The 27,302-nt window shown below is 44.1% G+C and overlaps 1 protein-coding gene across 2 annotated transcripts; it reads left to right on the top strand.

Moving 5' to 3' along the window:
- Window positions 1-663: 663 nt before the first annotated feature.
- YBX3 (Y-box binding protein 3) lies at window positions 664-27,302 on the top strand. 2 transcript variants are annotated; one of them, XM_043564600.1, is made up of 10 exons: window positions 664-1,189; window positions 5,145-5,208; window positions 6,256-6,289; window positions 8,777-8,866; window positions 10,410-10,532; window positions 15,468-15,671; window positions 21,704-21,801; window positions 23,633-23,804; window positions 24,742-24,841; window positions 26,740-27,302. In XM_043564600.1, the coding sequence occupies exons 1-9, from the start codon at window positions 925-927 to the stop codon at window positions 24,805-24,807; spliced, it is 1,116 nt and encodes a 371-aa protein (XP_043420535.1). In that variant the 5' UTR covers window positions 664-924; the 3' UTR covers window positions 24,808-24,841; window positions 26,740-27,302. The 2 variants fall into 2 exon arrangements, with proteins under 2 accessions (XP_043420535.1, XP_043420537.1); XM_043564602.1 differs by lacking the exon at window positions 15,468-15,671 and having other exon boundaries at window positions 676-1,189.

Below are 27,302 nucleotides of genomic sequence, written 5' to 3'. Positions count from 1 at the left end.
GGGCTCAGTTGCTTAAGCTTTCGCCAGCTGAGAGATGCAATTGGAACAGACGGTAGGATGTGAATTTATTCAGTCTTCCCCAAGTAGAGTATTAAACACCTTTCAGCGGCTCGTTACTTATCGCCATGAAATTGGGGTACGTTCTGATATGGACACCGATTCTCTGACGTTTGCACCTCAGTTTCCTCACCTGGGGATTGCAGGTGCAATTATCCCTAAGCTATTCTCCAGGGGTAAACGGCCAAGCAGAGTTTTTTTGTTTCAGTTCTGTATTGTCGTGTCGTAAATAGTTCCTGGTGCTTCATAAACGTCGGACAAATACACAGCAAGGGCTTAAAAGCAAGGGTTAGGGGGACGAGAAGCGCCGCGAAACTTGGAAGCCGCGTTTTCCTTCGCGCAGGGGTCAGTTTCAGGCGTCAAGATGCTGCGGGGGCGGGGCCCCGCTGCCCGGCTCCAACAAAGGGCCGGCGGCGCGTGTTCCTCGGAAAAGTCCAGGCTGCCGTGCAAGGCGCGGAGTTAGCCTGGCTTTCCTGGACTCCTCGACTCGGCCCCTGCGCTCCCGTCCCGGGCGGATTGGTGCCTCGGAAAGGGCATCGGGCGCCTTTAAATGCTAATGAGAGTCGTGCCCAACTCCGAGGCCAACTTTCCCCACCCTCTTCCCTCCCCGGCCGGTGCGCCGCCTAGAAAAACTTGTGCGGGGCCATTTTTGGGGCAGTAAGATCGAGCGAGGAGCCCAAGAGCGAGCGCGCAGCCCGAGAGCTCGAGCCGCCTCCGCCGCGAGACCCCACCTCGGCCGCCGCCGCCTGCGCCGCGAGAGCCGCCACCGGCCTCCCAGAGAGCGAGCCCCGGCCGCCGCGACCTCCAGCCGCGCCAACCGCCGACCAACCGCCACCGAGGTGCCCGAGTGAGAGCAGAGGAGGCGGCATGAGCGAGGCGGGCGAGGCCACCACCACCACCTCCACCAGCACCACCCTCCCGCAGGCTCCGGCGGAGGCGGCCGCCGCGGCCCCCCAGGACCCCGCGCCCAAGAGCCCGGTGGGCAGCGGCGCGCCCCAGGCCGCGGCCCCGGCGCCCGCCGCCCTCGTCGCAGGAAACCCCGGTGGGGACGCGGCCCCCGCAGCCACGGGCACCGCGGCCCCCGCCTCTTCAGCCCCCGCCGGCAGTGAAGACGCGGAGAAAAAAGTTCTCGGTGAGTCAGGCCCCGGAGGGTGGGGACCGCTCCGAGTGGGGCGGGCGGCCGGGCACGTGCGGGCAGCGCCCGCCGCGTTTCCCACCGGGGGCGCCGGAGTGACAGCAGGGGGTCCCCAGCGCCCGGGGCCGCAGCCCGCCCGCCCTGTGGGGCTCCCGGGTGCGCGCGCGCCGCCCTGCGCTCCTCCCAGCCCGGTGCGCGCCCCTCCCGGTCCCGGGCCGGCGAGCTGGGGTCTTGACTTTTGTCACCTTAGGCGCGGGCACTGTGGCACCTTCCCGTAGTGGGGGGGCTACCTCGGTCCAAAGAGGAAAGGAGCGGCGGTCTGGGAGCGAGGAGGCAGGGCAGGGATGGCCGTGGATGGAGGGGAGGGACAGACACGTGGGACGGGCACCGTGGAGCCCTCGCTGGGGATCCGGGGTGAGGGGAGGATTTCCCCCGGGGAGGGGGCGGGGGAAGTGGGGGCCGGAGGACGGGCAGGGCAAGGTGGAAAGGCTTCTTGCTGAGAAGGCTCAGGTGTCTGTCCCTGACGCCCTTCCCACATGGGCACGGGAAAGACGCCATGCTTCTGTCGGCCACATGCCGGCGAAGGGGTGTTGCAATCCTCTCCGGGAAACTTGGGTCTCGGTCCCACGTCCTCCTCCCTCCCCGTGCCCACTGCTGCGCTCACCAATCGCTCACGCGTATTCTCCTTCCCGGACTGTGGGAACGCGCTCGGTGCAGCAGCTGAAAAAACTTGGTCGATAGCGTGGGTATGACGTTTGTTCAGAACACCCTTATCTTGGGACTTGTAACTTAGCAGAGCAGGTGGGAAGAGGTCTCGTTCAGGTTTGTGCGGGCAGAGCCTTCGAATGGTTTTCTGTGGTCCTTGTTGGCTTCGTCGTCTTGCTTCACCGTTTTCAGCCCTTCTGGAACGCCCTGTGAGGCCTTAAGCGGGTTTATGAAGCAGGTGGGTGGTGAAGAAACCCTCCAAAGGGTGCGTGTCTATGTCAGTCGCTCTTTTAAACAGGAAGGTTAAGAGATGGTGTCGGATGCTTCAGAGACATTTCCAGTGTTTGGGGCGGGGCGGATTTGATCTGTCTGAGCCTTGCCTGCCCAATTTCGTGGGAAGAAAAGCGAATAATGTGAAGAGCGTGTAATACAACAGTTCCATGTTCCCTACCTTGAGAGGCCGGTTTCCTTGTTTTTTTTTTTTTTTCCGGGGCTTTTTCTCAGTTGCTGGGGAGCGGCATGCTAAAACTAACCTGTGTAGGTTAAGAGAGAAACTTGCCCTCCTCACACTGACAGCCTGGAACCTGCTTGGGATTCTTTCTCTCTCCCTCTCTCTCTGCCCCTCCCCTGCGCGCGCACGCGCGCGCGCGCGCGCTCTCAGAAAAAATAAATAATAGTAATTTAAAAAAAACAAACAAAAAAAAAACCACAACTTGCTCTTATTTTGCTGGACTAAAGGGGTACTTCAGTCTAGTCAGTATTCTGATTATTGTTTCCAACAAATGTTTCTGGGAGCACTTCTGTGCAGAGTGAGACAGCCTCCCGCTTTCCAAAGCAGAGTTAAGATATACTCTTAACGGTAACTTATTTTGTGGACAGGAACTTTTGCAGGTTTTCCCTTGATCCTTGTACCCTTCTGGATCTTAACTGAACTGCTGGATTTTAAACTAAAGCAGGCATCTTGAAAGATGAAAGGAACAGAGAAATTAATTCTCTTAACCACCAACTGCTATTAAGCCTCTCCCGCATCCCAGGTGATGAGTCTGGAGGTCTTGTATCTTTCTGCTGTAACTCCCAACTCTTAAAATGAAGGATGGCCTTCTACATGGCATTTCAACACTGGCTGTCCCTGCCCAGAGTGTCCTGCCATCTCCTTCCCTCTGCCAGGCAAACACAGGGGTGCCTAAAATGTGCCAGGCACAGTGCTGACTGAAATGGAATTCTGGTTTTGGAGTCTTCATTTGAGTTCCTACAAACAGTCCTTAGCCTCAGTGGATAGCCATAGGCCGGAGAAAGTGGTTTCCCCGGGTGAAAGAAAACTTTCCTTCCGATAAACATTATGGAAGCCATATGGTCTTCCTCTGTCCCCCCTTCCTCCTTGTGTATGTGACGTGAGGGTATGGTTTTAAAGCAAGAAGTGTGCATGAATGTGTTTGACCCTGTGAAATTGTTGGGAGTGTTGGTGGAATTAGGAAAATTTAAAAACCTGCACTGAGGAGTCAAAATAGCCTTCAGCCTCGTTTGAAGTTAGACTTGAAAAGCAGTTTTCATCTTTTTTTGCTGTTCTGTTAGTGTTGCCTTTCTAATCAAGATTATTCCTTTAAAAGAGTTCCTGTCTTTATAGTGTCCTAGGTCATTAATTTTGGGGCAAATGACAGGAGGCACAAAAACTCTATCACTTGAAATAACTTAAAAGTGTGACATAAAAGCCTATGGTTTATCAAAAATGGGCTCCTCTGTGTACATTTAGATCTAAAACATAATTTTTTTTTCTTTCTTCCTTGACCTTCTAATTTCTAATTAAATGGTTTAAAACCGAACATTCCAAAGGTTCAGTCTCTTCGTTGGAAAGATCTTCCTCACTTGGAGTTAGAGCTGGAGATTGCTCAGTCAGTGATGGGCTCTGAATGACTTTGGAGGCATAGATAGAGCTGGGGTTTTTTTTTTCTTTCCTTTTTTTTTTTTTTTCTTTTTACAAAGAGAGCTAAAATACTTCCTTAAGCATATCAATATAGCAAAACTCAGAACTGGCTCTGTCCACAACAAAACGAGTCCTAATTACTAGTTTAGTCTTAAATTTGAAAACTGAATCCTCATTGTTTATCCTTGGAAGTTATAAAGTTTGTATGTCATAGAGAAGCAGCCCTAGTAACAGTTAATGCTGTTGCTTTCATTCTCTTCTAAGCGTTTTTTTTTTTTTTTTGTTAGGTACTGTATTGTCAGATTTCCTGTTTCATTGAGTCTTGATAATCGCTTTATGCATTTCCTGAATTTAGACATAGGCATTTCCTAGAGGTTCTGAATTTGACATTCACAAGTGATTCAAAGGAGTCTTCTCAAATCATACTCGACGGCTGACATAAATATGAATGTACAACGTACAAGTTCTAGGACCATCCTGTTCATTTAGATACCTTCTCTTCAATTCTGTTGAAGTCTGGCATGGTACAGAAAGGGCCCTACTCAGCGATGGAAAGTAGAGACATTCAAGTTAAAGAGGGAGATTTTGTAGAAACAAAAACAAAACCCAAAACATCCAAAAAAAGGATGAGTTAGTTTGACTCTCCCCAGCTGCAGGGAGCAGGGTAAACAATGAAACAGAAGCCCAAATTCATCACTATGGTTTGGAAAGGCCTGTTACCTCCTGTCTTGGGGTGGTGAGTACAGAACGGGTTGAGACAGCATCAGTTCTATTATTACTCTTGACTCCTCTGATAGGCCCCCATCTGGCGGCTGGACAAGCTACTTTACGTCTTTGTAGATTAGCTAGTAACAGGGAGCTACTATTTCACTTACTAAAGTTTGCCTAATCTCAAAGTGCAAAAGTGATGTGTTAGGGTCATTGGTACTTGACCTTGTTCGTCTGTCTACATTCTCATTTCATTAGACCCTTCTTTGGCACCGGCAAAACTTTTCCATGTGAAAACTTTAATCGTAAAGAACGTTGTTTGTTTTTTCCGTGATGTCTTTCAATTTGAGTTATTGCAGAAATGTATAGACTTTCCGACCACTCCTTATGACCGTACTGAAACGTTTAACGAGGAAGAAAGCTGTAGGCTCCTGGAAAGCATTTTCCTATGGTGTCTTCCCTTGCTCCATTTTCTTTTCCTAATATATTTTAGAATTAAGCCTTTAATGGTTTCCTCGGGTATGTTTAGGCTTTATATAATGCTATCAAGACCTTAGCGATATGAGCTTTATCTCTTTGTAGGTCAGATACTAATTTATCTGCTTAATCTTATTTTAGCCACCAAAGTCCTTGGCACTGTTAAATGGTTCAACGTCAGAAATGGATATGGATTCATAAATCGGTACGTGCTTGTATCTCCGTACGTGTTTTAAATGCATGCTTGCTTTGTGGCACCAGCAGTTTATAGATCCTTGACCAGACTTTTCAAATGGCTTGTGTAAGTTTTTTTGTTCATTTTGTTTTCAGTTGATGGCTGGAGTAAGTTTTAAGATTTGTAAGCACTGTGACCATTCTCCTTTCTAAGCTAGTGGTTATTAAATATTAATTAAAATACACTTCCAGAGTATGGATAAATGACATGTTTTTAAACATCCAGTCATTAAAAGAAAATTGAAGGTGAGGGAGATAAAAGAGACATGGGAAGGGCCTTAGGACGATTGAGACCCTATCTGTAATTTCACAGATGGAGAAATGGAGTCTTAGACTGGTTAAGCAACTTTCCCAGGGTCACACAACTAGTGAGTAATTGAGCTAGATCTGTAACCCAGGTCTGGCCCAAGACCTGCGTAGAAAGTATAGTGTTTTCTTTAAACGACGGCAGCTTCTAACCCTATAGGAAGGAGAACGCAGCTGTGGACTTTGGCAGTCTGGTGATGTTTTTACATGATACAGTCATTCGCTTTGCCCCCCCCCCCCCCTTTAAAGATTCCTTAATTTCTTCCTTATCTGATTTGGTGGGGGGTGGGGTGAGTTAGGGGCAGGGTGGTGGGGAGGGTGCTGTTTTAGGTTTCAGTGTAAGGAGAGCCTAGTTCACAGCTGTGCCCTGTCCTTTTACTGTCTTGCTTTGCTTTTTACTGGGAAGGAAATCTCGGGCTCTGATTACATTCCACGTGATTTAGGAGGCGATGAGAGGGAAGGGATGTTTCTGTAGATTCCGTACACTTGGATCTAAGCACTGTGGTAATATGGAGGAGTATGACGGGGATCTTGCAGGTTTGGAAGTTTTTTACCAGGGACCGATTCTGGGCTTCTGAGTTAAGTTGAGGAGAAACAAAGATGTATGTTGCCTTTTTTGAGGTCTTGGGATCTAAACTCATAAAACATCTGTTCTTTTAAGTTTTTCCCCATATCTAGTACTTTCATTTGTGAACTTTTTGTCTTCTAACAGAAATGACACCAAAGAAGATGTGTTTGTACATCAGGTAAGAGGGATAATAAATGCTACATTTGCTGTGTGAAGAGATGGGTGTCTGTGATCTGCTCGTGTCCCTTTTCCAAGATGAAGTCCTGTAAACCATCATTCCACTCTAAACGCTTTGCACGGTTTTATTCTGGCAAGAGAGCACACTTGCACATTTTAAGATCGGCAGATAAACTCTTCTGTCCCATCATTTTAGCCTTTTATTTTTGCAGTCGAGCGAAGTAATACTCAGACCAGTTGCTAATCTTGAAAGCCTTTGACTCCTTAGCAGAACTCTGTTCCCGTGTTACCATCTTATTTTCCTGATTTTGTGGTTGCCCTTCCGTGTTTGGCTGGAACTGATGGTGGCTTTTGCCTGGGTGGGTGTTGGTTTAAAGCTCTTCTCCCCGAGTGGCTCTGACTTGAAGTAAATAGCGCAGCAAAGCAGATGGCTAGGGTGTGTGTGGCCAGGACATGAGAAAACTCCCCAATGCCCAGGGTAATCCTCACTCCTGTAAAAATGAGGCATGGTTAGCACATGTCCGGGTCAAAAGGTCCACATCCCTTTGGATTCGGAGATGTAGGAGATGGGTAAAATATGGGAACCATGGGCTTCTTGGCTACTGATGTCTTTGTCTTTCTTTACATTCCTGGCCTAGGATGCTCTTTATTTCATTATGCAGCCTGGACGTGTTTTACAATACAGGTTAAAAGAAGAGATGCCTGCCCTCGTTGTTCTTTTTGTATATTTATTTAATTTCCAGCCAATTGTCTCAAGTCTGTGGGGAGCTTAGTGTGTAACAGGAAAATACAGAGTCAGGTACTAAGACCAGTACCTACCTGCAGGGCTCTGTGAAGCAGCATCTGGTTTTCTTTGGTTTTGTTTCCTTCTGTTTTGGGTTGTGGGCGGATTGGGGTGGGAGTGGTGACTGGGGAGAGTACTATCTAAGAGTAAGCTCTCTATTGTGGTTTCTGCTGTTTACGTTTCTGCTTGACAGGATGTATTTCAGTTGTGCCTAGATAATTTGAGATTTGTTGTTGTTGTTGTTGAGACCCAGTGACCTTTAAAGTTAAAACAGACTGAAAGAAAGTGTTGCTTCTCATACCTAGAGGTTAATAGGTAGACCTTTGGGGTTAAGCAGTCTGTGTTTGACAGCTACATTATAGGGACCTCACAAGTTTGTGTCCTGGTGGCCAGCATCATTAGCCTGCAAGTCTATGACCTGATTCCAGCCCCCATGAGGTTGCGTGGTGAGTCACCTCCATGTGTTGAGGCCTGCCCCGTTGAACAGGAAAAAGGGAACGAGCCGGCAGGGAGGGGCTGTTTTTGGAATGGCTGAATGTGCTAACTGCGAGCTGATATCCTGCCCTGAGCCACCTTTCTTCCTCCGTGGGTGAGGTCTCTGTGGCATTGGCTCCTTTTTTTTCCCTCCTCCCTCCCACTCAGAGTAAGGGAAGGGCTGGATTACACATGCCTAATCGCTTTATAAAATAAGGTTGACCTAGTTCCATAGAAACTCAGAGCCCCTTTAACTATTTAGAGATACCAGCTAAAGAAATGGAAATTCTTTGCAGGAATTATTCTCCCCGCCACTGACCGAAAAGGGGAGGCCTTTTCATACGCAGATACTGAGGTGCAGGTGTTTCATGCAGCAGAACATCTCCATTAAACTTTTAATGTATTATCACAGAATGTGTAGGGATGAGTGAGATACGAATGGTGTGATGGGGAAAGTATTGGATAAATATCATATGGATACAGTGCAGGGATATGGATTCACCCTGCCTACCCCCCCCCCCCCCCCCCCCCCCGCAGGCTGTATCTTTATGTCTTCAGCAAAATCCCTTACCAGCTTCATTGTTTTCCTTCTCCATAAAATGGAGGAAAGGGGAGAAGAGGCCAGATTATGATTATCAGTAATGTTTCGTTCCTGAGGTAATTTTGTGTGTTCCATCGGGTGTATTTATCCCCCCTGGCATTTTAAAATTCCTTTTCTCTAGTCTTCATCATCCCTCCTCTCCTTCGCTCCTTTTAAAATTCTTTTTGAGATTCTCTTGTCTGTAGGTAGTTTCTCCACCTAAAAAGAAAAATAAATAAATAAAATAAAAAATATATGTGTGTTAAGCAGGACTTCATGAAGGCATCCCCCCTTTCCCCTCACCCATAGAGGTACGGTCTAAATCTTGGGTGCCTAATAGCTTGAGGGAACTAACATTTCCAATTTCACGATCAGGCTGTAACGGAGGTGGGTACTAACTGCATATCCTGTTGAATCCACCTACCAAGATGAATTTCAAAGGATACCACAAATTAAGAAAACGCGGAACATAGTTTTGCCGTGTTTTTGTTCTGTTTTGTTTTGTTTTGTTTTTTATTACTGTTTTGAAGATCCAGGTGAGTGGAAGAGTAATTTCAAAAAGTAATAATGTATGCAGTAAACTTGGCGAGATGAAATCTGTGGCCAATATTGACATACTCTTCATTTAGAATTTTCTGTTCTCTTGACAGACTGCCATCAAGAAGAACAACCCACGGAAGTACCTGCGCAGTGTAGGAGATGGAGAAACTGTAGAGTTTGATGTGGTTGAGGGGGAGAAGGTGAGACTATCGTGGCTGGGTATCGAAGTGTGCTAGCACACGGTTTTCTTGCATAGTGAGTGGTCTCTCAGCCCCTTATGAATTAACCTTATTTTGGATTTTTGACAGAAGTGACTTTTCAGGAGAAAATTTTTGATTACTGAATACCGCTGTAAATGTTCTTTGATTGATTATAAAAGGAGGTTGTAATTTCTCACTTGATAAATGATGAAGAGCCCTATTTAGTTATAGAGGGAGAAGCTAATTTTTCAAAAGTTAAAGGACGTATTTTATTTCGGTACCAAATGTATATTCCAATGTAGATTAAAATTTTATAGTATTTTTTTAATCCCTGCACCCAACATGGGGTTCCAACTCATGACCCTGAAATCAAGAGTCAAATGCTCCACAGACTGAGCCGGCCAGGTGCCCCATAACACTTATAATATTACAAATAGATAAAAAGTTGCTTTGGGGAAAAAGATATCTTTTTTTAAGTTTATTTATTTATTTTGAAAGAGCACGAGTGGGGCGGGGTGGGGGGTGGGGGGAGAGACGGAGGGAATATCCCAAGCAGGCTCCACGATGAAAGTGCAGAAAGAGATCATGACCTGAGCCAAAATCAAGAGTCGGATGCTTAACCGATTGAGCCACCCAGGATCCACATTTATTTAATACAGAAACTTAAATGATTTCTTTACTAATGTGATCCCTCAGCTGTGTTGCAAACCTGGAGTTTCAAATCATCCACCAGCAAATGCTGACCTGTGATGATCTCTGTTATCCCATCCAACTCTTAAAATTTTGTATTGTCAGGTTAATTTCACCTTCATATGTTTTCAGAACTTGAGGTTTTACAAATAGATGTTGAATGTGAAATATATTCTTTTGAATCTCTTTTGTCTGATTTTTTTTTTTTTATGTTTTTGAAGCATTATTTTATCTGTTTGTCCGTAAGAGAATAAGAACGCTGAGTGTGTTTGAAGGATACTAAGACGGTCTAAAGCGGCACTACATTTGTGGAAACGATGTCTTACTCAATCCAGGACTCTTCTGTTGCTGCCGAGATGGGAGAAGTTTCCCTCTCAATAGCTCAGTGCTGGACAGAGCCACTCGAGCCCATGAAGAGCTGTTCTCTTAGTGCCTCTTAGAATAATCTAGGTTTCAGCGTTGTTCTAGGAAGATAACATCTCATTTTTTTCCCATGGAGAAATATTCTTCCTGGTCTAGCATTACTTCTTTCACAATCGCATTACATTTACCGGTGTGTGTTCTTTAAAGGGGTACATACCGTTTTTGAAGTTAGCATAACCAAACAAGAAGGGAGAGTTTAGGTTGTGTGAGCAAAGGAACTACGTTTATAATCAGGACACCAAGCACCTTGCTGATCTTATTAAGACTTGGGTGTGTATTTGAGATCATGGTAGGAATTGTGGGTACGTTCTGCCAGCTTTAACATTCTGACTGTCCCAGGCTGGTTTTTTATGGGGGGCAGGGGTGAAAGGGGTTAGTTGAGTTAGCTTCTTTTGATTTTGAGGCCGTCTGTGTTTGTCTTCTTCCTCAGGGTGCAGAAGCAGCCAATGTGACTGGACCGGATGGCGTTCCCGTGGAAGGGAGCCGTTACGCTGCTGATCGGCGCCGTTACCGACGTGGCTACTATGGCAGACGCCGTGGGCCTCCCCGTAATGTATGTTGTCTCAGTGCCCGAAAAGAGTTCTCACATGTAAAATGAAGTATACATACCTGCAGCAGATAAATGTATCTCCTCCCGGAGGCACAGAACGATTTGGTTTGGGAAGGGAAATTTGTAGTGCCCAGAATTCATCCACAGCCACAGGTCTCTTTGGAAACTTGCCATTCAGAAGTTGTATCCGTTTGTACGTATTTGGCTGCAAGTAACAGACAACTATCTTTTAAGAGGGAGGGCTTAATTAAGATAGGCCGTGCCAGGGTCGTCAAAAGGGCTTTCTCTTTATTTGGCTCTTTTATCTGGCCAGAACCTGGTCATGTGGCATTCACTGGCAAAGGGGAACGGGATTTCCATGATTGGCCCAAAGCGGTTCATCTCTTGGCACCAGCACTGTTGACCTCTAAGAAAAGAAGTGTTTGGTTGGCAAGGAGAATGGGGGATAGCTCAGGAATAGGCAAAAAACCCAGCACTGACCGCAGAAGTATTAATTTACCTCGATTAAGTAGCTGGTTTATTCAGCGTAGCATTTTCCCATTATTTTAAAGTAAAGAAGCAGTAAGTGATACTCCAGATGTTTAGTTCTCTAGATTGGTAACAATCCAGGCGAAAGGGTTTACAACCGGGTCTGTCTGGAGCTTACTTAGAAGGCTCAGTTTGAAGCACGCTCAAGGCACCCAAAAAGAATCCCATTCATTTGTGGTCATGAGGAGCCTGTTAAATTTGAGTCATTTTTTGAGGTTTCTAGAATTAGTACTTGGGATTGGCACTTACAGAATAAGACTCGAGATGCTTTGTGAGCCCTAGACTATGACTTTGCGTATCATCTGAGGAAACCTTTTGAAAAATGTCACCAGAAAAGAAAGTCTGCAAAAGGAGAATGATTTATTATGCTTTGATAGATTTATATCTTTCCACTTACTTTAATGCTTTCCTTCTTCATTCTGTCATCTTCACACCCTCCCTAAGTTGATTTTTTTTAATGTTTGTTTATTTACTTTTGAGAGAGAGAGAGTGTGCGCACACATGCAAATGAGTCGGGGAGGGGCAGAGAGAGAGGGAGACAGAAATCCCAAGCAGGCTCCATCCTGTCAGGGAAGAACCTGACCCCGGGGCTCGATCTCATGAATTGTGAGATCATGATGTGAGCTGAAATCAAGAGTGGGATGTTTAACCGACTGAGCCACCCAGGCGCCCCCCCCCCCCCCCCCCCCCCGCCCTCCAGATTGGTTTGTTTGTTTTTTTAATTTTTTTTCAACGTTTATTTATTTTGGGGACAGAGAGAGACAGAGCATGAACGGGGGAGGGGCAGAGAGAGAGGGAGACACAGAATCGGAAACAGGCTCCAGGCTCTGAGCCATCAGCCCAGAGCCCGACGCGGGGCTCGAACTCACGGACCGCGAGATCGTGACCTGGCTGAAGTCGGACGCTTAACCGACTGCGCCACCCAGGCGCCCCCAGATTGATTTTTTATCAGCTACCTGATGACCTCTTATTTTTCTTTCTGTATTTTTCTTTTTTTTAATTTTTTTATTTTACTGCTATTTTATTTTTATTCTTTTTAAGTTTCTATTTTGATTTCCGTTAGTTAACATAGGTGTTACATTAACATGTTTCAGGTGTATCATCTAGTAATCCAGCAGATGCATACATCACCCTGTGCTCATTGTGACAAGTGCCCTCCTTCATCCCCATCACCTATTTCACCCATCTTCCCATCCCCTCATCTAGTTTTGTATTTTTCATACCTGTGTTTTGCTTATCTTACTGATTTTTTTTTTAAAGTTTATTTATTTTTGAGAGAGCACACACATGCGTGGGGACGGGGCAGAGGGAGAGAAAATCTTAAGCAGGCTCCACACTCAGTGAAGAGTCCAACGTGAGGAGTCCAAGGTGGGGCTGGATCCCACAACCCTGGGATCATGACCTGAACGGAGTTGGACGCTTAACCGACGAGCCATCCAGGTGCCCCCCTTATCCTGTTTGATTGTTTTTTGTTTTTTTTTTAACATTTATTTATTTTTGAGACAGAGAGAGAGAGCATGAACAGGGAGGGTCAGAGAAAGAGGGAGACACAGAATCCGAAACAGGCTCCAGGCTCCGAGCTGTCAGCACAGAGCCTGACGCGGGGCTCGAACCCACAGACTACGAGATCATGACGTGGGCCGAAGTCGGACGCTCAACCGACTGAGCCACCCAGGCGCCCCTCCTGTTTGATTGTTAATAAAAACCTGTGCCGGAGGTGGCGAGTAGGAATGAGCTACTGTAGCATTTATTATATAGCATGTTAACTTTTCCAAGTTCATCAGATTCACAGAACTCTGGTTGTGATGGCAGTCGACCCTTGAATAACATGTGTTTGAATTGTGTGGGTCCACTGAGAGCAGGTGTTTTTTGGTAAATACAGTACGTGAATATAAATGTATTTTCCTTATGATTTTCTGAATAACATTGTCTTTTCTGGGGCTTAATTTGCTGTAAGAATACAGTGTATCATACATGTAACATACAAAATAGGTGTTAATTGACTGTATGTTGTCAGTAGGCTTCCAGGAAACAGCAGGCTTTTAGTTGTTAGGTTTTGGGGGAGTTCGAACACATGGGTTTTTGACACCATTGGTGCCCCTAACCTTCTCGTTGTTCAAGGGGCAACTGGATTTTGATTATTACGTGAATTCAGAAGTAAAAGCGGTAGAAAAACGTTAGCAGTTTTTCCTTAAAGACTTTCCTTCTCAGCTGGAAATTGCAAAGTCCTGCGTGTGAAAGATACCTAGAAAGAAAACTTTCAAAATTCTGAAAGTACGTGTAAATGAAGGTTTTTTTTTTTTTTTTTTTTTTTTTTTATTGGGATGTCCTGACATCCTGACAGCTTATTGACTATCTCTCAAGAGCATGTTTGGCAAGGGTGGTGCCATTATTCCTATTTGGAAAGATAATTAATGAAAGATTTGGCTGTATAAAACTCAAAAAGATATAGAATAGCCTAAAAAGAAGAATAATGCAGTCTCAGACTTACTATTTTGGTGTATGATTTCTATGCTAATGTTTCTTTTTTACTTTTTTATGCTAATATGTGTTACGTAGTTGTAGATTGTAGCTGGTACAGGTTTTATGAAGTATACAATGGCTGGATTTTTCTGAAATTACTGGAGGCGATAGCTGAAACTTGCACCTTTTGGGAATTTAGTTGCCCGTGTGGCTGATTCTGGAGTGTTCTAAATCTTAAATACCCTCACCCCCAAAAGAAATGGGTCATTATTTTATTAGTTTTTAATTTATTCATTTTTGAAAACTATAATTACTTCCCTTGACTGCCTTTTGTATTCGCATATCTATATCCTTTAGTGTAAGATTTGAAATAAATTCTTTGAGGGATGTTTGGCTATTTATGTTTTTATATAAAATATTAGTATGTGATATATAGTAGCTTAAATATAGGAAAAAATGTGGGGTCGGTAGTTTCCTTTGTTAATAAGGCCTATATTTAGAAACTGCCTGTATCTATTACTTACTACTATAAAAGTGCCATTAAAACTTTATTCCAAAGCCTATAAAGAAAATCATGCTGTAAGTCAGTGGTTCTCAAACTGACTGGTTTTTGGACCCATTTGTATATTTAATTATTATCGATGATCCCAGAGGTTTTATGTGTGTTTATATCTGTTAGCAATTAGAGCAGACATTTAAGAGATATTTAATTGATTGTAAATAAGCTCATTACACATAAATATAAATAACATTTTTAATGAAAACTAGGCTTTTATTTTTATTTATTTTTTGATATTTTTAACGTTTATTTCTGAGAGAAAGAGAGCAGGGGAGGGGCAGAGAGAGGGACAGAGGATCTGAAGCAGCACAGCCCAATGCAGGGCTCAAACCCACGGACCGTGAGATCGTGACCTGTGCTCAAGTCAGACACTTAACCGATGGAGCCACCTAGGCGCCCCTGAAAACTAGGTTTTTAAATTGAGTGAGAAGAGTAGTGTTGCTTCATATTTTTCCAGATCTCTACTAGGTTTAATAGAAGCCAGCTGGGCTTTCGTATCTCCTTCTGCATTCAGTCAGCTGAGAGGCTCTGTGTCCCTGTGGCTGTTTGGAGCCTCCATATACCCATGAGAGAATAAGAGTGGAAAGGGCAAATAGTATCCTTGCACCATTATGAGAATCGTTTGAACTGGGTACCCGCCCCCTGCCTCTGAAAGGTTTTTGGAGACCCCAGCCACACTTCGAGAACGGCTCTAGGAAGGTGGGACTCTTAGGACAAAACTGTTAACACCACACAATGGTTTTTTTCTTGCTTTGCCCTGACTCTGCCCCATTGGATGGCAGATGTTGGGAGACACACATTAGCTGGAGCTATTAAACTGTTAACAACCTTGTACATGTTTTCTTTGGTTGTTCAACTGATGATTCACCAATTCTTTTTTTGAGAGAGAGAGAGTGAGAGCATGCGTGGGGGAGAGGAACAGAGGGAGAGAGAGACCAGAGGGGGAGGGAGGAAGGGAGGGAGAACGTGAGGCAGGCCTCACACTCAGCACAGAGACTTACGTGGGGCTCAATATCAGGACTCTGGGATCATGACCTGAGCCAAAGTCAGGAGCAGGGCGCTCAACTGAGCCACCCAGACACCCTCCCCAGCCCCACCGTTATTCACCAGTTCTAATGAGATGACTCGTCAATTCATTATAGATTGATTGCTTTTGCTTTTCTGCTTCTTAATATTTTATCTGCCCAGATCTACTTTAACCTTAATGTAGTTTATCCCAGGTAATCATACGATAACCTGGGTTAAATGCATTTTGTCCGTATAATAGAGGGGATTATTCCCTTTGGGGGAGATTTCGTTTTTCCTTTGGTGATATTCATCCTGAGCAGTGTTCTTTGGTTCTGTCCTTGCTGAAACTTCTTCTGAATCTCTGTTTCTTTGCTTGCTAGTACGCTGGGGAGGAGGAGGAGGAAGGGAGCGGCAGCAGTGAAGGATTTGACCCCCCTGCCACTGACGGGCAGTTCTCTGGGGCCCGGAGTCAGCTGCGCCGCCCCCAGTATCGCCCTCAGTACCGGAGGCGGTTCCCGCCTTACCACGTGGGACAGACCTTTGACCGTCGCTCACGGGTCTTTCCCCATCCCAACAGAATGCAGGTAAAATTGCACCTGGGACTTTTCTTCAGCCGTCCTCACCCCTCCGTCCTTCCTCTTCCTCCTCCTCCTCCTCCAACACCAGCCGCCGGAAATCAGACCTTGCTTGTGGCTTCCTGATGCTCCAAAAGCTGTGAGGCAAGGCCTTTAGTCTGCTCTTTCGGAGCAGCCATTCTAGTGACATTTTCAAAAGCATAACCACAGGAGCCATGCCCGTAATTGGGCACCCTGGGGAACACGGGACAGTTTAAAGTAGAGAGACAGGTGGTTATGCGTTTTAAGACTTTGAACTCTGAAGTCAGCAGACTTGGATTTGAATCTTGTCTCTGCCAACTTGAGTCTGTGAGCTTTTGCAAAAACTGAGTTAATTCTCATCCATTGAACGGGCATAATAACGTGCCTCTTCCATGGGGTCATGGTGATTAAATCAAAGGCGAAGATATTTAGCTCGGTGTCTTAGGATAGAGGAAATCTATAGAGTTTTTAATTTGCATGAGATGGTGTTAGTAAGAAAAGCTATGTAGATGGGGATTGTTGATGAGTTGTTATTCTCCTTTTTTGCTGAAAAATACTGACAGAGCTATTGTGAACCTGACCTATAATCGATAAACATTGTAACCACTCTGCAGTTCCCCAAGAAACTTGGAAAACTTGGCATAGGACATGATTTTTTGTTACCACTAGCTATAACTTTTTCCTCTTAGTGTCCTTGGTTTTTGTTTTCTGTTTTTCCACGAAGTGTTTTGACTGAACATTATGTTCAGGCTGTTCTTTGCTACCCATCTCTTATCCCATCATGCATGACTATGTTCTTTCTACATTGCTTCTTGTTATTTCTCTTCTACTCTTTAACAGCTGTCCCTGACGAATGTGCTAAAAATAACGAGTAGACTTGCATATATGGAGAGACTGGGTACATGGGGCATAGTAGGTTTCTTTAGGGCAGCACTCTGGGCTTCTAGGAAATGAGAACAGGAAGAGTCAGGGAGATTGTAATACACATTTATTTTTAGGGCATTAGTAGTACTTTCCTGAAATAATCTTTCTTAGTATTTTGCACATCCGCACGTATCTTTTTTTGAGAACACGATTCTTTTCTATGTGGTTTAAAATAAAGTATATTTTACCTTAGGAATTGAAGGTTCAGAGCAAAGGGATTCTTCAGTGCTATGTAGAACATCGTTTGCAGAAGCTGGTTGAAAACTAGTTTTGAAAAACATGTGCTTATTCTGATAATCACATGGAGTTGTTTTAACTTGAGCTGACTATCTTACCCATTCCATATATGAAATAAAAGCTGTCCTTAGATTCCTTCAGTATTTTTAGAATCTTTCTAATACATCCCATGCTTGGATGTTCAGACACTAAAGAAGTCTGCTTAAGGCAATCAAGAGCATCAAATGAAAATCCCTAAAACTCTTCCATAATAGCTAGGCTAATGGTTTAAAAGTATAGTGAGATCTCTAGGATGTTAAATGTTGAGGTCAAATAGAAAAGTCTTTGGAAACATTTTTTACTGTATAAAAACCGAAACTGACACAACAGGGGGAAAAAAAAATGATAATATACAGACCAATAGAATTTCCCTTCTGTACAAAGGACATGATATAGCATGATACATCAGTGACCACACGACTTCTGGTTTTTCAAAGATAATACCTATCTAGCTTAATTTGAATTTAATTTCCGCTTGGAAATTAAGTCGAATCGGTTACTGAACTAATAGCAACATTTTGCCGTCTCTGAGAAAAGAACTGTATGATAGAGAAAAGGGAGCATGAGTTATTTGGCACGGACGAAGTGGCAGACGTTCTCGTTCAGTCTTCCCTGTAGCTTTATGAAATTGGCAGTGCTTTCCATATTTTTGTTGGTGTTGTCACAAATGAAGAGATTTGCCTATTCTGAAAAATGGGCGACTTGTACCTAAGGTCCTGCGGCAGAAAGTTGTAGGACTGGATTCAAACTCAGCCTCTGCTAATGCTCTTCCCGTTCCACAGTTCTAGTAAACTCTAGCCCTTCACACATGCTAATTGCTTTTCCTGTCTGCTTTTTGTGGATCAAGGTTCCTGAGGAAGCAGCAGCTTGGCCTGTTCGGAGAACTAAAGGGAGGCTCCTGTGGTGACAGTGTGGGCGAGGCCGAGGGGGGTAGGACATGAGATTAGGGCGATGTCTTAGAGCAGATAGAGCATGTCTGGTAGACTGATAAGGACTGCTGACCTACTCCAAATGTGATGAGGCGCCAGTGAAGGGATCTCAACAGGGAAGACACATATTTAGGAGCCCATCGGACTATTTATGGAAGCTAGACCACAGGAGGCAGCAGTGGACGTGGGAGAGACCGGCTGCTATAATCCCTTGTGCGGAGATGGTCCTGCCGTGGATGAGAGTACTAGCAGTGGGGCTGTGCTCAGTGGTCACCTTCTGGCAATATTTTAAACCTAGACGTGACGGCATCTGGTGATGGAGTGAATGTGTGGTGTGAGGCGTAAAAGATACCCCTGTGGTTTTTGATTTAAGCAAATACGGGAAAACAATAAAGATTGGGTTTAGGGGAAAGGTGAAAACCATCTGGAGATCTTCCCTCCCCCTCTGCCCCCCCTCCCCCCCCCGCGCCCCCCCCCCCCACGTTAAATTTTACCTCCAAGTGGAGATGTGAAGTAAGTAGGCAGAAAAATAAAACGCAGCCAAGAGGGAATATGCGGCTCGGGTTAGGAAGGTGTAATTTTAGATAAGGTGGCTACAAAGTCTTTGGGCTCATGTTTGAGAAGAGACCTGTGTGAAGCGAGGGAGCGAGTCTTTTAGGTCCTGGGAGAAGCCACGAATGGCCGAGGGAAGGGCAGGGACAGAGGCCGAAGGGAGCCTGAGGAGGGGAGACGGGACCGGGTGCGAGTTTGAAAGGTCTGGCGCAGGATGGGATGAACTCCAAAGTGGGTGTAGGTGGAACACTGATCCTAGGACTGAGTCCTGGGCACACCAGCTTCCTCCAAGATGAGGAAGATGAAGAGTCTGGGATGACGAGAAGGAGCAGATAGGGAGAACATATTTCCAGAAGGAGATGCCGTGTCAAATACTGAGGAGGAGAGGAGGGAGTTAGACTGCGAGTGGATTCCTTTTGTTGGTAACTTGGGAGTTAGCGGTCCGGTAAGGGCAAAAGTCTGATTAGCATGAGTTCAAGAGAGGGAGAAGAGGTCTCCTATTCTCCTTTGAGGAGGTTTCTGTGGTGGTTAGTTAGTGGTGGTGGTTTTCCTTTCGTCTGTCTGTAAAGGAACTCAAATGGGGCAGTAGCTGGGAGGAGGCTATGGGGTCAGAGCAGGGTTTTTGTTTTTGTTTGATTTTGAGATGCAGTGAGTTCTCTCCTGGCCTCCCAAGCCCTCTCTTCACCAACAACTTTGTGAAAGCCGTTATAGGTGGACAGATCAAGTATGCTCTACATGCACACACATATACCCACGTTTATATATGTGGAACTCATGCTGTGTGTGTACATATATGTATTTGTATATGTGTGTTCCTTATTTCTGTCTCCAGAAATGGCCTGAAATCAGTGACTCCTTAATAACATTGAGCATACCTGTCCTCCAGTGTTTTGTTTCTAAATACCATTCTCCAATAAAAAGAAGCTCTCTTGGAGAAGTGGCTGACTTCAGAGCTGGGCCAGAGAAAGTACAATATGAGCCCGGAACATCTTGTTGTGCCAAAACGCAAGAAAGTACTCAAAGAATGTTGGAGACATGTCAGAGGGACAGGGGCCAGTTTGAAAGGGTTCCCATTGGCCAGTAATGATAGTAACAGATTATAACTCATTGAATAAAATAGAAAACCATGAGTCTATGCAGATATAAATACATAAATGGATATATTGAGAACTTGATGAGGAATGAAACATTTACACACTCTGAACGTACTGCTCCAAATCCTCACTGGTTACAAAGAGGAGAAGAGTAAACGTACAGCAGAGTAGGCTTGCCAGAGACTACCTTAACTACTTCTGAACTTGAACGTTGTCAGTAACGGCACAAATTGAAACCATCTGCCGCCCAACGGGATGCGACGCGAAGGGTGCGGTGTGACTTTTATGGCTTCCCTGCCAGATACACAGGAGCTAAATCATGAGGAAACACCAAACAACCCCCAAACTGAAGGATAGCGTATAAAATAACTGGCCTCTAATTTTTAACAGCGTCAAGGTCACGAAAGCCAAGGAAATGTCGAAGAACTGTTTCAGGCAAAGAGCTAAATTCAAGGCATGGTTCTGAATGGGTCTTGGCCATCAGGGACATTACTGGGACAACTGGTGATACTTGAACCGGGCCTGAGGATTAGATCTTGTACTTACAACTGTTTTGTAAGTTTGTGATTATATTGTAAGAACTGCAAAAGATGGGTGCCCTTTCAGCATGTTTATGCACCTGGATGGAAATGATGGAGTAGAGAAGGGGGGAAAAGAATACAGTGAAGGGGAGGAGGGATAGAGAGTTTACGTGTTCTAGGAGGTGAGAGAGGGGTTGGCTTTGGATATGAGCATAGACCACTTTTACCCAGGGTTAGGAGAGAGAAGAAAAGACAGCAAACACGTAGGTGGGTAGATTTGAGAGTGAAAGAATGTGGAAATCCTTTGCCGATGGCTTTTCTTTTCCTGGTGTAACATGGAGAAGTAAAGGGTGTTAGTGTTGAGAAAAAAAGGTTAAGATGTGGCTGTGTTATAAAGAATTTTGGAGATGTCTGGTGGGTTTTCTTATTTGTTTTTAGTTGTCTTTTCCTTTGGAAGTTCCACAGTAAATTTTGTACCCCCAGTTTGAAAGAGGTTTATCATCAAGGAAGTATGATTTTATTTTTTAAAAGATTATAATTGAATGCAAAGAGATGGAAGGAAGCAGTCAGAAGCGAAGGTGTTAAGAGGTGTGGGAAAACGTTTAAATGTAGAAACCATTAATGGTTGAAGGGATACCCTGTTCATAGAATTAGTGGATCTGAGTTTGAAAGGGGGAAGAGATTCTCATTGCTCAAATGTAGCATATCATTCTCTTTCTTTCTTTCTTTTTTTTATTTAAAAAAAAATTTTTTTTTTAACGTTTATTTATTTTTGAGACAGAGAGAGACAGAGCATGAACGGGGGAGGGGCAGAGAGAGAGGGAGACACAGAATCCCAAGCAGGCTCCAGGCTCTGAGCTGTCATCGCAGAGCGAGACGCAGGGCTCGAACCCACGAACCATGAGATCATGACCGAGGTCGGACGCCCGGCCGACTGAGCCACCCAGGCGCCCCCCCCCCCCCTTTTCTTAATGTTGTATTTATTTTTGAGACAGAGAGACAGAGCATGAGCAGGGGAGGGGCAGAGAGAGCGAGCGAGACACAGAATCCGAAGCAGCTCCAGGCTCTGAGACGTCAGCACAGAGCCTGATGCGGGGCTCGAACCCACAAACCGCGAGATCATGACCTGAGCCGAAGTCAGACGCTTAACTGACTGAGCCACCCAGGGGCCCCTCATTCTCTTTTCTTTTATAATAATGGGTCCTTTTGTCTTTTTTTTCATGGTAAGAGATGAATGAAACATTTCAAAGTGTTTAAATTAGTATTATCAAATAAGACTAAGAGCTCTGTGACACACAAAAGACTGTTGTAGTAGAAGTAAGTTTTTCTTTCCTATCATTCACAAAGATCTAAATCATTGAACAGTTCACTGTTAAAGTTCAGGGTTCTCAGCTTTATTATGAAGCATTTTACTTTTTATTTAAAAAAAAAAAAAATCTGATGGGGCACCTGGGTGGTTCAGTCGTCTAAGTGTCCAACTTCGGCTCAGGTCATGGTCTCGTGGTTCGTGGGTTCGAGCCCTCTGACAGCTCAGAGCCTGGAGCCTGCTTCGGATTCTGTGCCTCCCTCATCCTCTGCCCCTCCCCCACTCACTCTCTGTCTCTCTCAAAAATAAGGAAACATTAAAAAGAATTAAAAAAAAAATCTAAATGCAACTGTGTGCTCTGTGTCTCTTCTGTCTGGTAGTATGACATTGACTTTCGGCTCTGACTGCCTTCTTGTAGGCTGGTGAAATTGGAGAGATGAAGGAGGGAGTCCCAGAGGGAACACAACTTCAGGGACCGGTTCATCGAAACCCAACTTACCGCCCAAGGTACCGGAGGTATGTGACATTGCTCCCTAACAGCCAGTTGAAGGACTTGAGAGAGACAGCATAATGGATGAGACTGTTGGGGGCCTGTTGTATGGATCTATTATTGGAAGATCCATTGGAAGAAGTGGCTGCTTTGACTGGAGGTCTAAGGATTAGAGGGACTCTGCAGTGTGTTTTCCAACAGCCATGGGACATGTCCCCCCTATTTAACAAAATATTTTGGTATCCTTGTGCAAAACCATTGGTTTTTTTGGGTTAGCTGTGATACGGTATAGATGAATATTAATTTTTTTGTTCTATTGAATGAAACAAACAGAAAATTAACTGATGGGTTGTTGTTCAGTGGCCATGCCAGAGAAAGGAGGAAGTGAGTGCCAGCCAGCGTGTGGGGTACTGAATAGTCCCATCACCAAGGCGGTCTGGGGGTTAAGTCAGGCTACAGATCAAATTGTGTGTACGTTCCCACCTTGAAGTTAGTAGCTGTGTCTCCTTTGAGAGGTTCCTGGACTCTTAAGACTTACTTACCAGGTCTATAAAAATGGACATTAAGGAATATTTTACAGTTTTTAAAAGTACTAACGAATCTAAGCTAACGGTACCTAGTATATATATAGTAAGCCCTCAGTAAATATTAGATACTGTTACTACACCACCAATGGTATTCATATTAGTGAAGGAGTAGGTTTTTGTGCTTCATGCCTTGTGAAAACTGAATTGAGCTCGACTCCCTCAGAACCTTTTAAAGCTCTTTATATCATAAGCCTTCCTATTCCTTTTCCTGGTCCTTGGTGTAAGTGAAGAAAGTAGACCTTCACTCCTGATCGATATTTATACCACCTGGAGGTTTGGCAACATGGGTTTATTGAAAGGAGAATATATTATTTTGGGAAAGGATTTATGCCAGTCTGTGTCCTTTTCCTCACAGGATTCATTCCAGTTGTAGACATAATGACTCTTAACGATTAAATACTAAGAACTTCCAAAATACGAGGTTTCACAGAAGTGCCTTAACAAAAACAGAAAGGAGACAGTGGTTCCATCCCGGTCAATCCCTGGCTGTGTGATCTTGGGAAAGTTACATTTGACTTTTTTCGACCTGTAAAAAGCAGCATTTCTCTACGGTCCATCCAAATACTTAACCTCTCAACACCTCTTGATTTTTCTCACTAGAAATCCAATGTACAGAATTAGCATTGAAATTAAATGTTTAACCCAAAAACATACCAGCACAGACTCTGGCACGAAGTAATGTGAGAGTTCCTTCCGTGTTTAATCCCTCCAGGCTCCGCTAAACTCAGTTCATGGAGGGCAGGTACCGGGAGCCACTCTTCTTTTATAATTTTACTATCTGTGCCTGTCAAGTGCCTGGCAGGACCATGATATGTGTCCAGAGTGTGTTTATTCACTACAAATAGGTATTCAGATGAAGAGGGAAAATGGTGGAAAAACAGGCTTTTTTTCCACAAAATCTCTGCTCCATTTGCTGCAGTAGCCTGTGTATAATTCTTTTTCTTTTGTTTGTTTAATGTTTATTTTTGAAAGAAAAAGTGTGAGCGGGGGAGGGGCAGAGAGAGAGGGAGACACAGAATCCCAAGCAGGCTCCAGGCTCTGAGCCGGCAGCACAGAACCTGATATGGGGCTCGAACCCACGAACTGTGAGATCATGACCTGAGCCAAAATAGGGAGGCTTAACCGACTGAGCCACCCAGGCGCCCCAAGCCTGTGTATTCTAGCAATAAATACCGATCACTTGACTTCTTAACCTTCAAAAGTAAAGATTATTCTTGCGGCCCCCTGTCCTGTTGCACTGTTCTCTTTTCTTTTGCATTCTCTGCTCTAGAGGCCCTCCTCGCCCCCGACCTGCCCCAGCTGTTGGAGAGGCTGAAGATAAAGAGAACCAACAAGCGGCCAATGGTTCAAACCAGCCATCTGTTCGCCGTGGATACCGGCGCCCATACAACTACAGGCGTCGCCCCCGTCCTCCTAATGCTCCTTCACAAGATGGCAAAGAGGTAAATCCAACCAGCCGGAAGGGGATGTTGCCACATCATCCTTAATCACATCAAACTTTATTTAGTATTCCATCCTAAGTGTGGTTTGATAACCTGCCAACTGGCAATCACATAACATTTTATGTTATCATTATATTACATATGTATTTATATTTACAAATCATATAAATGTCTACTATTTATATATTAAGGTAATATGCATGTAGCATTTATAGGTATTCTATTATATAATCTGTATATGAAGGATAATATAATATTTTTAATATTTTAGTTAAGATCTATGCATCTATATATTATGGAGAAAGAATGCCCTGTACATAACATAAACAAACATTTGAGTTCAACTAGTTATCATTCTCTGAAAGGATTATGCATACTAATGGAGATTCAGAATTAAAATGTTGAAGGCTCTCCGAACGTAGGACAGCATTTACAGAGAGGAAGCTCTCTCTAAGCAAGTATTAAAAGCAATTGTGTATCAGAGACTTTGTTGCGGAGAGTGGTGGTGTTTAGTTGCCATTTATTGGCCGTTCTTCTCTGATACTAAATTTTGACTCCCACTTAAGAATAGTTACTTTAAAAAAATTTTTTTTTTTCAACGTTTATTTATTTTTGGGACAGAGAGACAGAGCATGAACGGGGGAGGGGCAGAGAGAGAGGGAGACACAGAATCGGAAACAGGCTCCAGGCTCTGAGCCATCAGCCCAGAGCCCGACGCGGGGCTCAAACTCCCGGACCGCGAGATCGTGACCTGGCTGAAGTCGGAGGCTTAACCGACTGCGCCACCCAGGCGCCCCAAGAATAGTTACTTTTGCAGAGTGATTTATCTTCGTAAGCAGGAAGATCCCAACTTTTGAGACCTTTTAGTCTTGAACTTTCCATTGTCATCCGGGTCGATTAATTTCCGGACTGTGGTTTTGTTTCGTGTCTTACTTAGACCAAGGCAGGCGAAGCGCCATCTGAGAACCCCGCTCCAGCCACCGAGCAGAGCAGTGCCGAGTAACACCAGGCTCCCCAGGCACCTTCACCATCAGCAGGTAAGAGCTCGGGCAGCCCGGGCCTTGAGTTGATTTTTTTTTTTAATGTTTATTCATTTTTGAGAGAGAGAATCAGCATGAGCGAGAGAAGGGGAGAGAAAGAGGCAGACACAGAATCCAAAGCAGGCTCCAGGCTCTGAGCTGTCTGCACAGAGCCTGGCACGGGCCTCGAACTCACGAGCCATGAGATCATGACCTGAGCTTAATGACGCGAGTCGGACGCTTAACCCACTGAGTCACCCAGGCGCCCCTGATATTTTAAGTATTGTTGATTTCAGTCTGAGCCAGTTCTGTGGTTCATCTGGATCAGCCATCATCTCCTTTAGGACTCCGGAGAAAGAGCAGTTTTAGTGGTTAAATATGGGATTTGACCTTACTTTGCTAGGTTTTGGGGGGGCATAAGCATTTGACAGTTATTGATGGTCATTTTTTTTCTCTATAGACATAATTTTTAATATTAATACCTCTTAACTTTTGAAAGTTTTACTTTTGTGACACCTAGTGGCGAGTTTGAACAGGAGACTGATCTACAGAATAAACTAGAGTATTTTTTTCCTTCCCTTCTCCCTTTGATAACTAACATAATTGATTTTGAGGCCGTGCAGTATAATGAGCGAGAGCCAAGAGGTTTATGTACTCAGTGTGGGAGCCACTACTCATTTGCTGGGTGATACTGAGCAGTTTGTTTATTCTCTGCCCCAGCAATGTCTGCTGCTGGTAAAACAGGGATACCAACTAGACTTACTCACCAAGTGTTGTTGCAAAGATTTAGTGAGATAACATGTGTAAGGTGCTTAATCAGGGCGTGGTGAAGCATAACCTCCCCGTAAAGGTTAGCTTGTCTTTATTGATGTTTCCTGTGTTTCTGTTTTCTTGGTAAAGATCTTGGAAACTTTCAGTATAGAGGTAGAAATAGAACTAGACTGACCCAATTGTAGAGCCACTCCTAAAGGAATTTATAAGCCATCGTTGTTTTCTTTCTGGGTTTTTCACCTACTAACTCCTGGGGCTTAAATTTTTGAATATTTTTTGGTGGTTGTCCTTTGCATTAAATAAAAAATACGCTTTTAGTTAAAAGAGGCTGTAAAACTCACAGCCTTCCATCAGGTAGACATTTGCTGTGCTGGGAATATTCAGTTTTATCTCTAGGTTGTGTGGACAGTATCATAGAAATAAACTCCCTATTTAAATTTGCTTGCATTAACTGACTTAGAATTATGTATCAGTCATTTGGCTATAACCTTCTACTTAGTAACGTTATTTCTGGGTATTGCTTCTAAGGTAATAATCCAAAGTACAGGGCAACAAATATCTGTACTATTTATAACTTGTCTAACGTTGGGAAGTGGCTCAGTGTTGGGTTTGTTCACGTTAGGAGATATTGTGCAACCACCAAAATAATTATGAAGAATTATGGATGCCATAGTATCATTTATTTGAAAAGGCGTCCTGATGGTAATTTTCTTTTATATAATTTTAAAAGAAATGTTGGAGAGAGAGAGAGTGCACATGAGCAGGGGAGGGGTGGAGAGAGAGGGTGAGAGAGAGAGAATCCCAAGCAGGCTCTGCGCTGTTAGCCTGATTCGGGGCTCAGTCTCATGAACTGTGACATCATGACCTGAGCCGGAGTCAAGAGTCAGATGCCTAACCGATTGAGCCCCTCAGACACCCGCTTTCATATAATTCTATAAAATTTTTACTGTGTACTGAATGTTCAGGTTTACACAAATGTTGTATTAAATGTGTAGGGTTACAGATCTGTAGATGCGAGAATGGATTATGTGTAGACCTTCTGAAATACTGTCTCCTGAATTACACGAAAAGCATACTTTTTGCCTTTTTATTCTTAAACTCTTGGTCATTTTGTCACTCTGAGTTTGGTTTCATATTTTTTCCAGGTGACCTAAGGAAATTAATGACCATTAGAAAAAGAAAGCACAGAGCAGACCGTGACCTTACCAACACCAAAGAGACATGCAAGCAATAACGTGGAAGAGTCATGACCAAGATGTGGACATTAGAACGTTTACTATTCTTTATGAAACAGACAACTATGAAAGGAAAATGTCAGCCAAGTTTCCTAGCCAGCTGAGATCCGGGAATGCCTGCACACAAGACGAGAGAGCAACCTCCCCAGTTTCAGCAACCACTAGGTTTATATTTTTTTTCCTGGTTTTTACTGTTTTGGTAATATAAATTGAAAGAAGAAATATTAATACCACATGGGGAGAACCCCAACCAAAGAAATCTGAAATATATAGTAAATGCTTTTTTTTCCCCTTTTTTGTTCATTTTGGATGCTGGTGCTAAACTTCCAAGTGTCGTGATTTAAAAAGAAATTTTATGCCCTTATTTATTTCTAGGATGAGGGGAGGATAACATTTTTGCTTTCTTACGTGACTTGCTAAAAATGTGCAGTATGGAGTTCCTCAAAAATAAAATTTTTACCCTTGAAAGGAAA

The sequence above is a fragment of the Prionailurus bengalensis genome, chromosome B4 (genome assembly GCF_016509475.1).
Source record: "Prionailurus bengalensis isolate Pbe53 chromosome B4, Fcat_Pben_1.1_paternal_pri, whole genome shotgun sequence".
Classification (NCBI taxonomy): Eukaryota; Metazoa; Chordata; class Mammalia; order Carnivora; family Felidae; genus Prionailurus; species Prionailurus bengalensis.
The sequence above is the reverse complement of the archived record's forward strand: the minus strand, read 5'-3'. Positions and strand labels throughout refer to the sequence as shown.

What these genes read in the sequence shown, in the direction of transcription:
- YBX3 (XM_043564600.1), top strand. Translation starts at nt 925, where the DNA reads ATGAGCGAGGCGGGCGAGGCCACCACCACCACCTCCACCAGCACCACC. An exon ending in AAGATGTGTTTGTACATCAG is followed by an intron (nt 6,290 to 8,776) that starts GTAAGAGGGATA and finishes TTCTCTTGACAG; the next exon opens with ACTGCCATCAAGAAGAACAA. An exon ending in GCCGTGGGCCTCCCCGTAAT is followed by an intron (nt 10,533 to 15,467) that starts GTATGTTGTCTC and finishes TTTGCTTGCTAG; the next exon opens with TACGCTGGGGAGGAGGAGGA.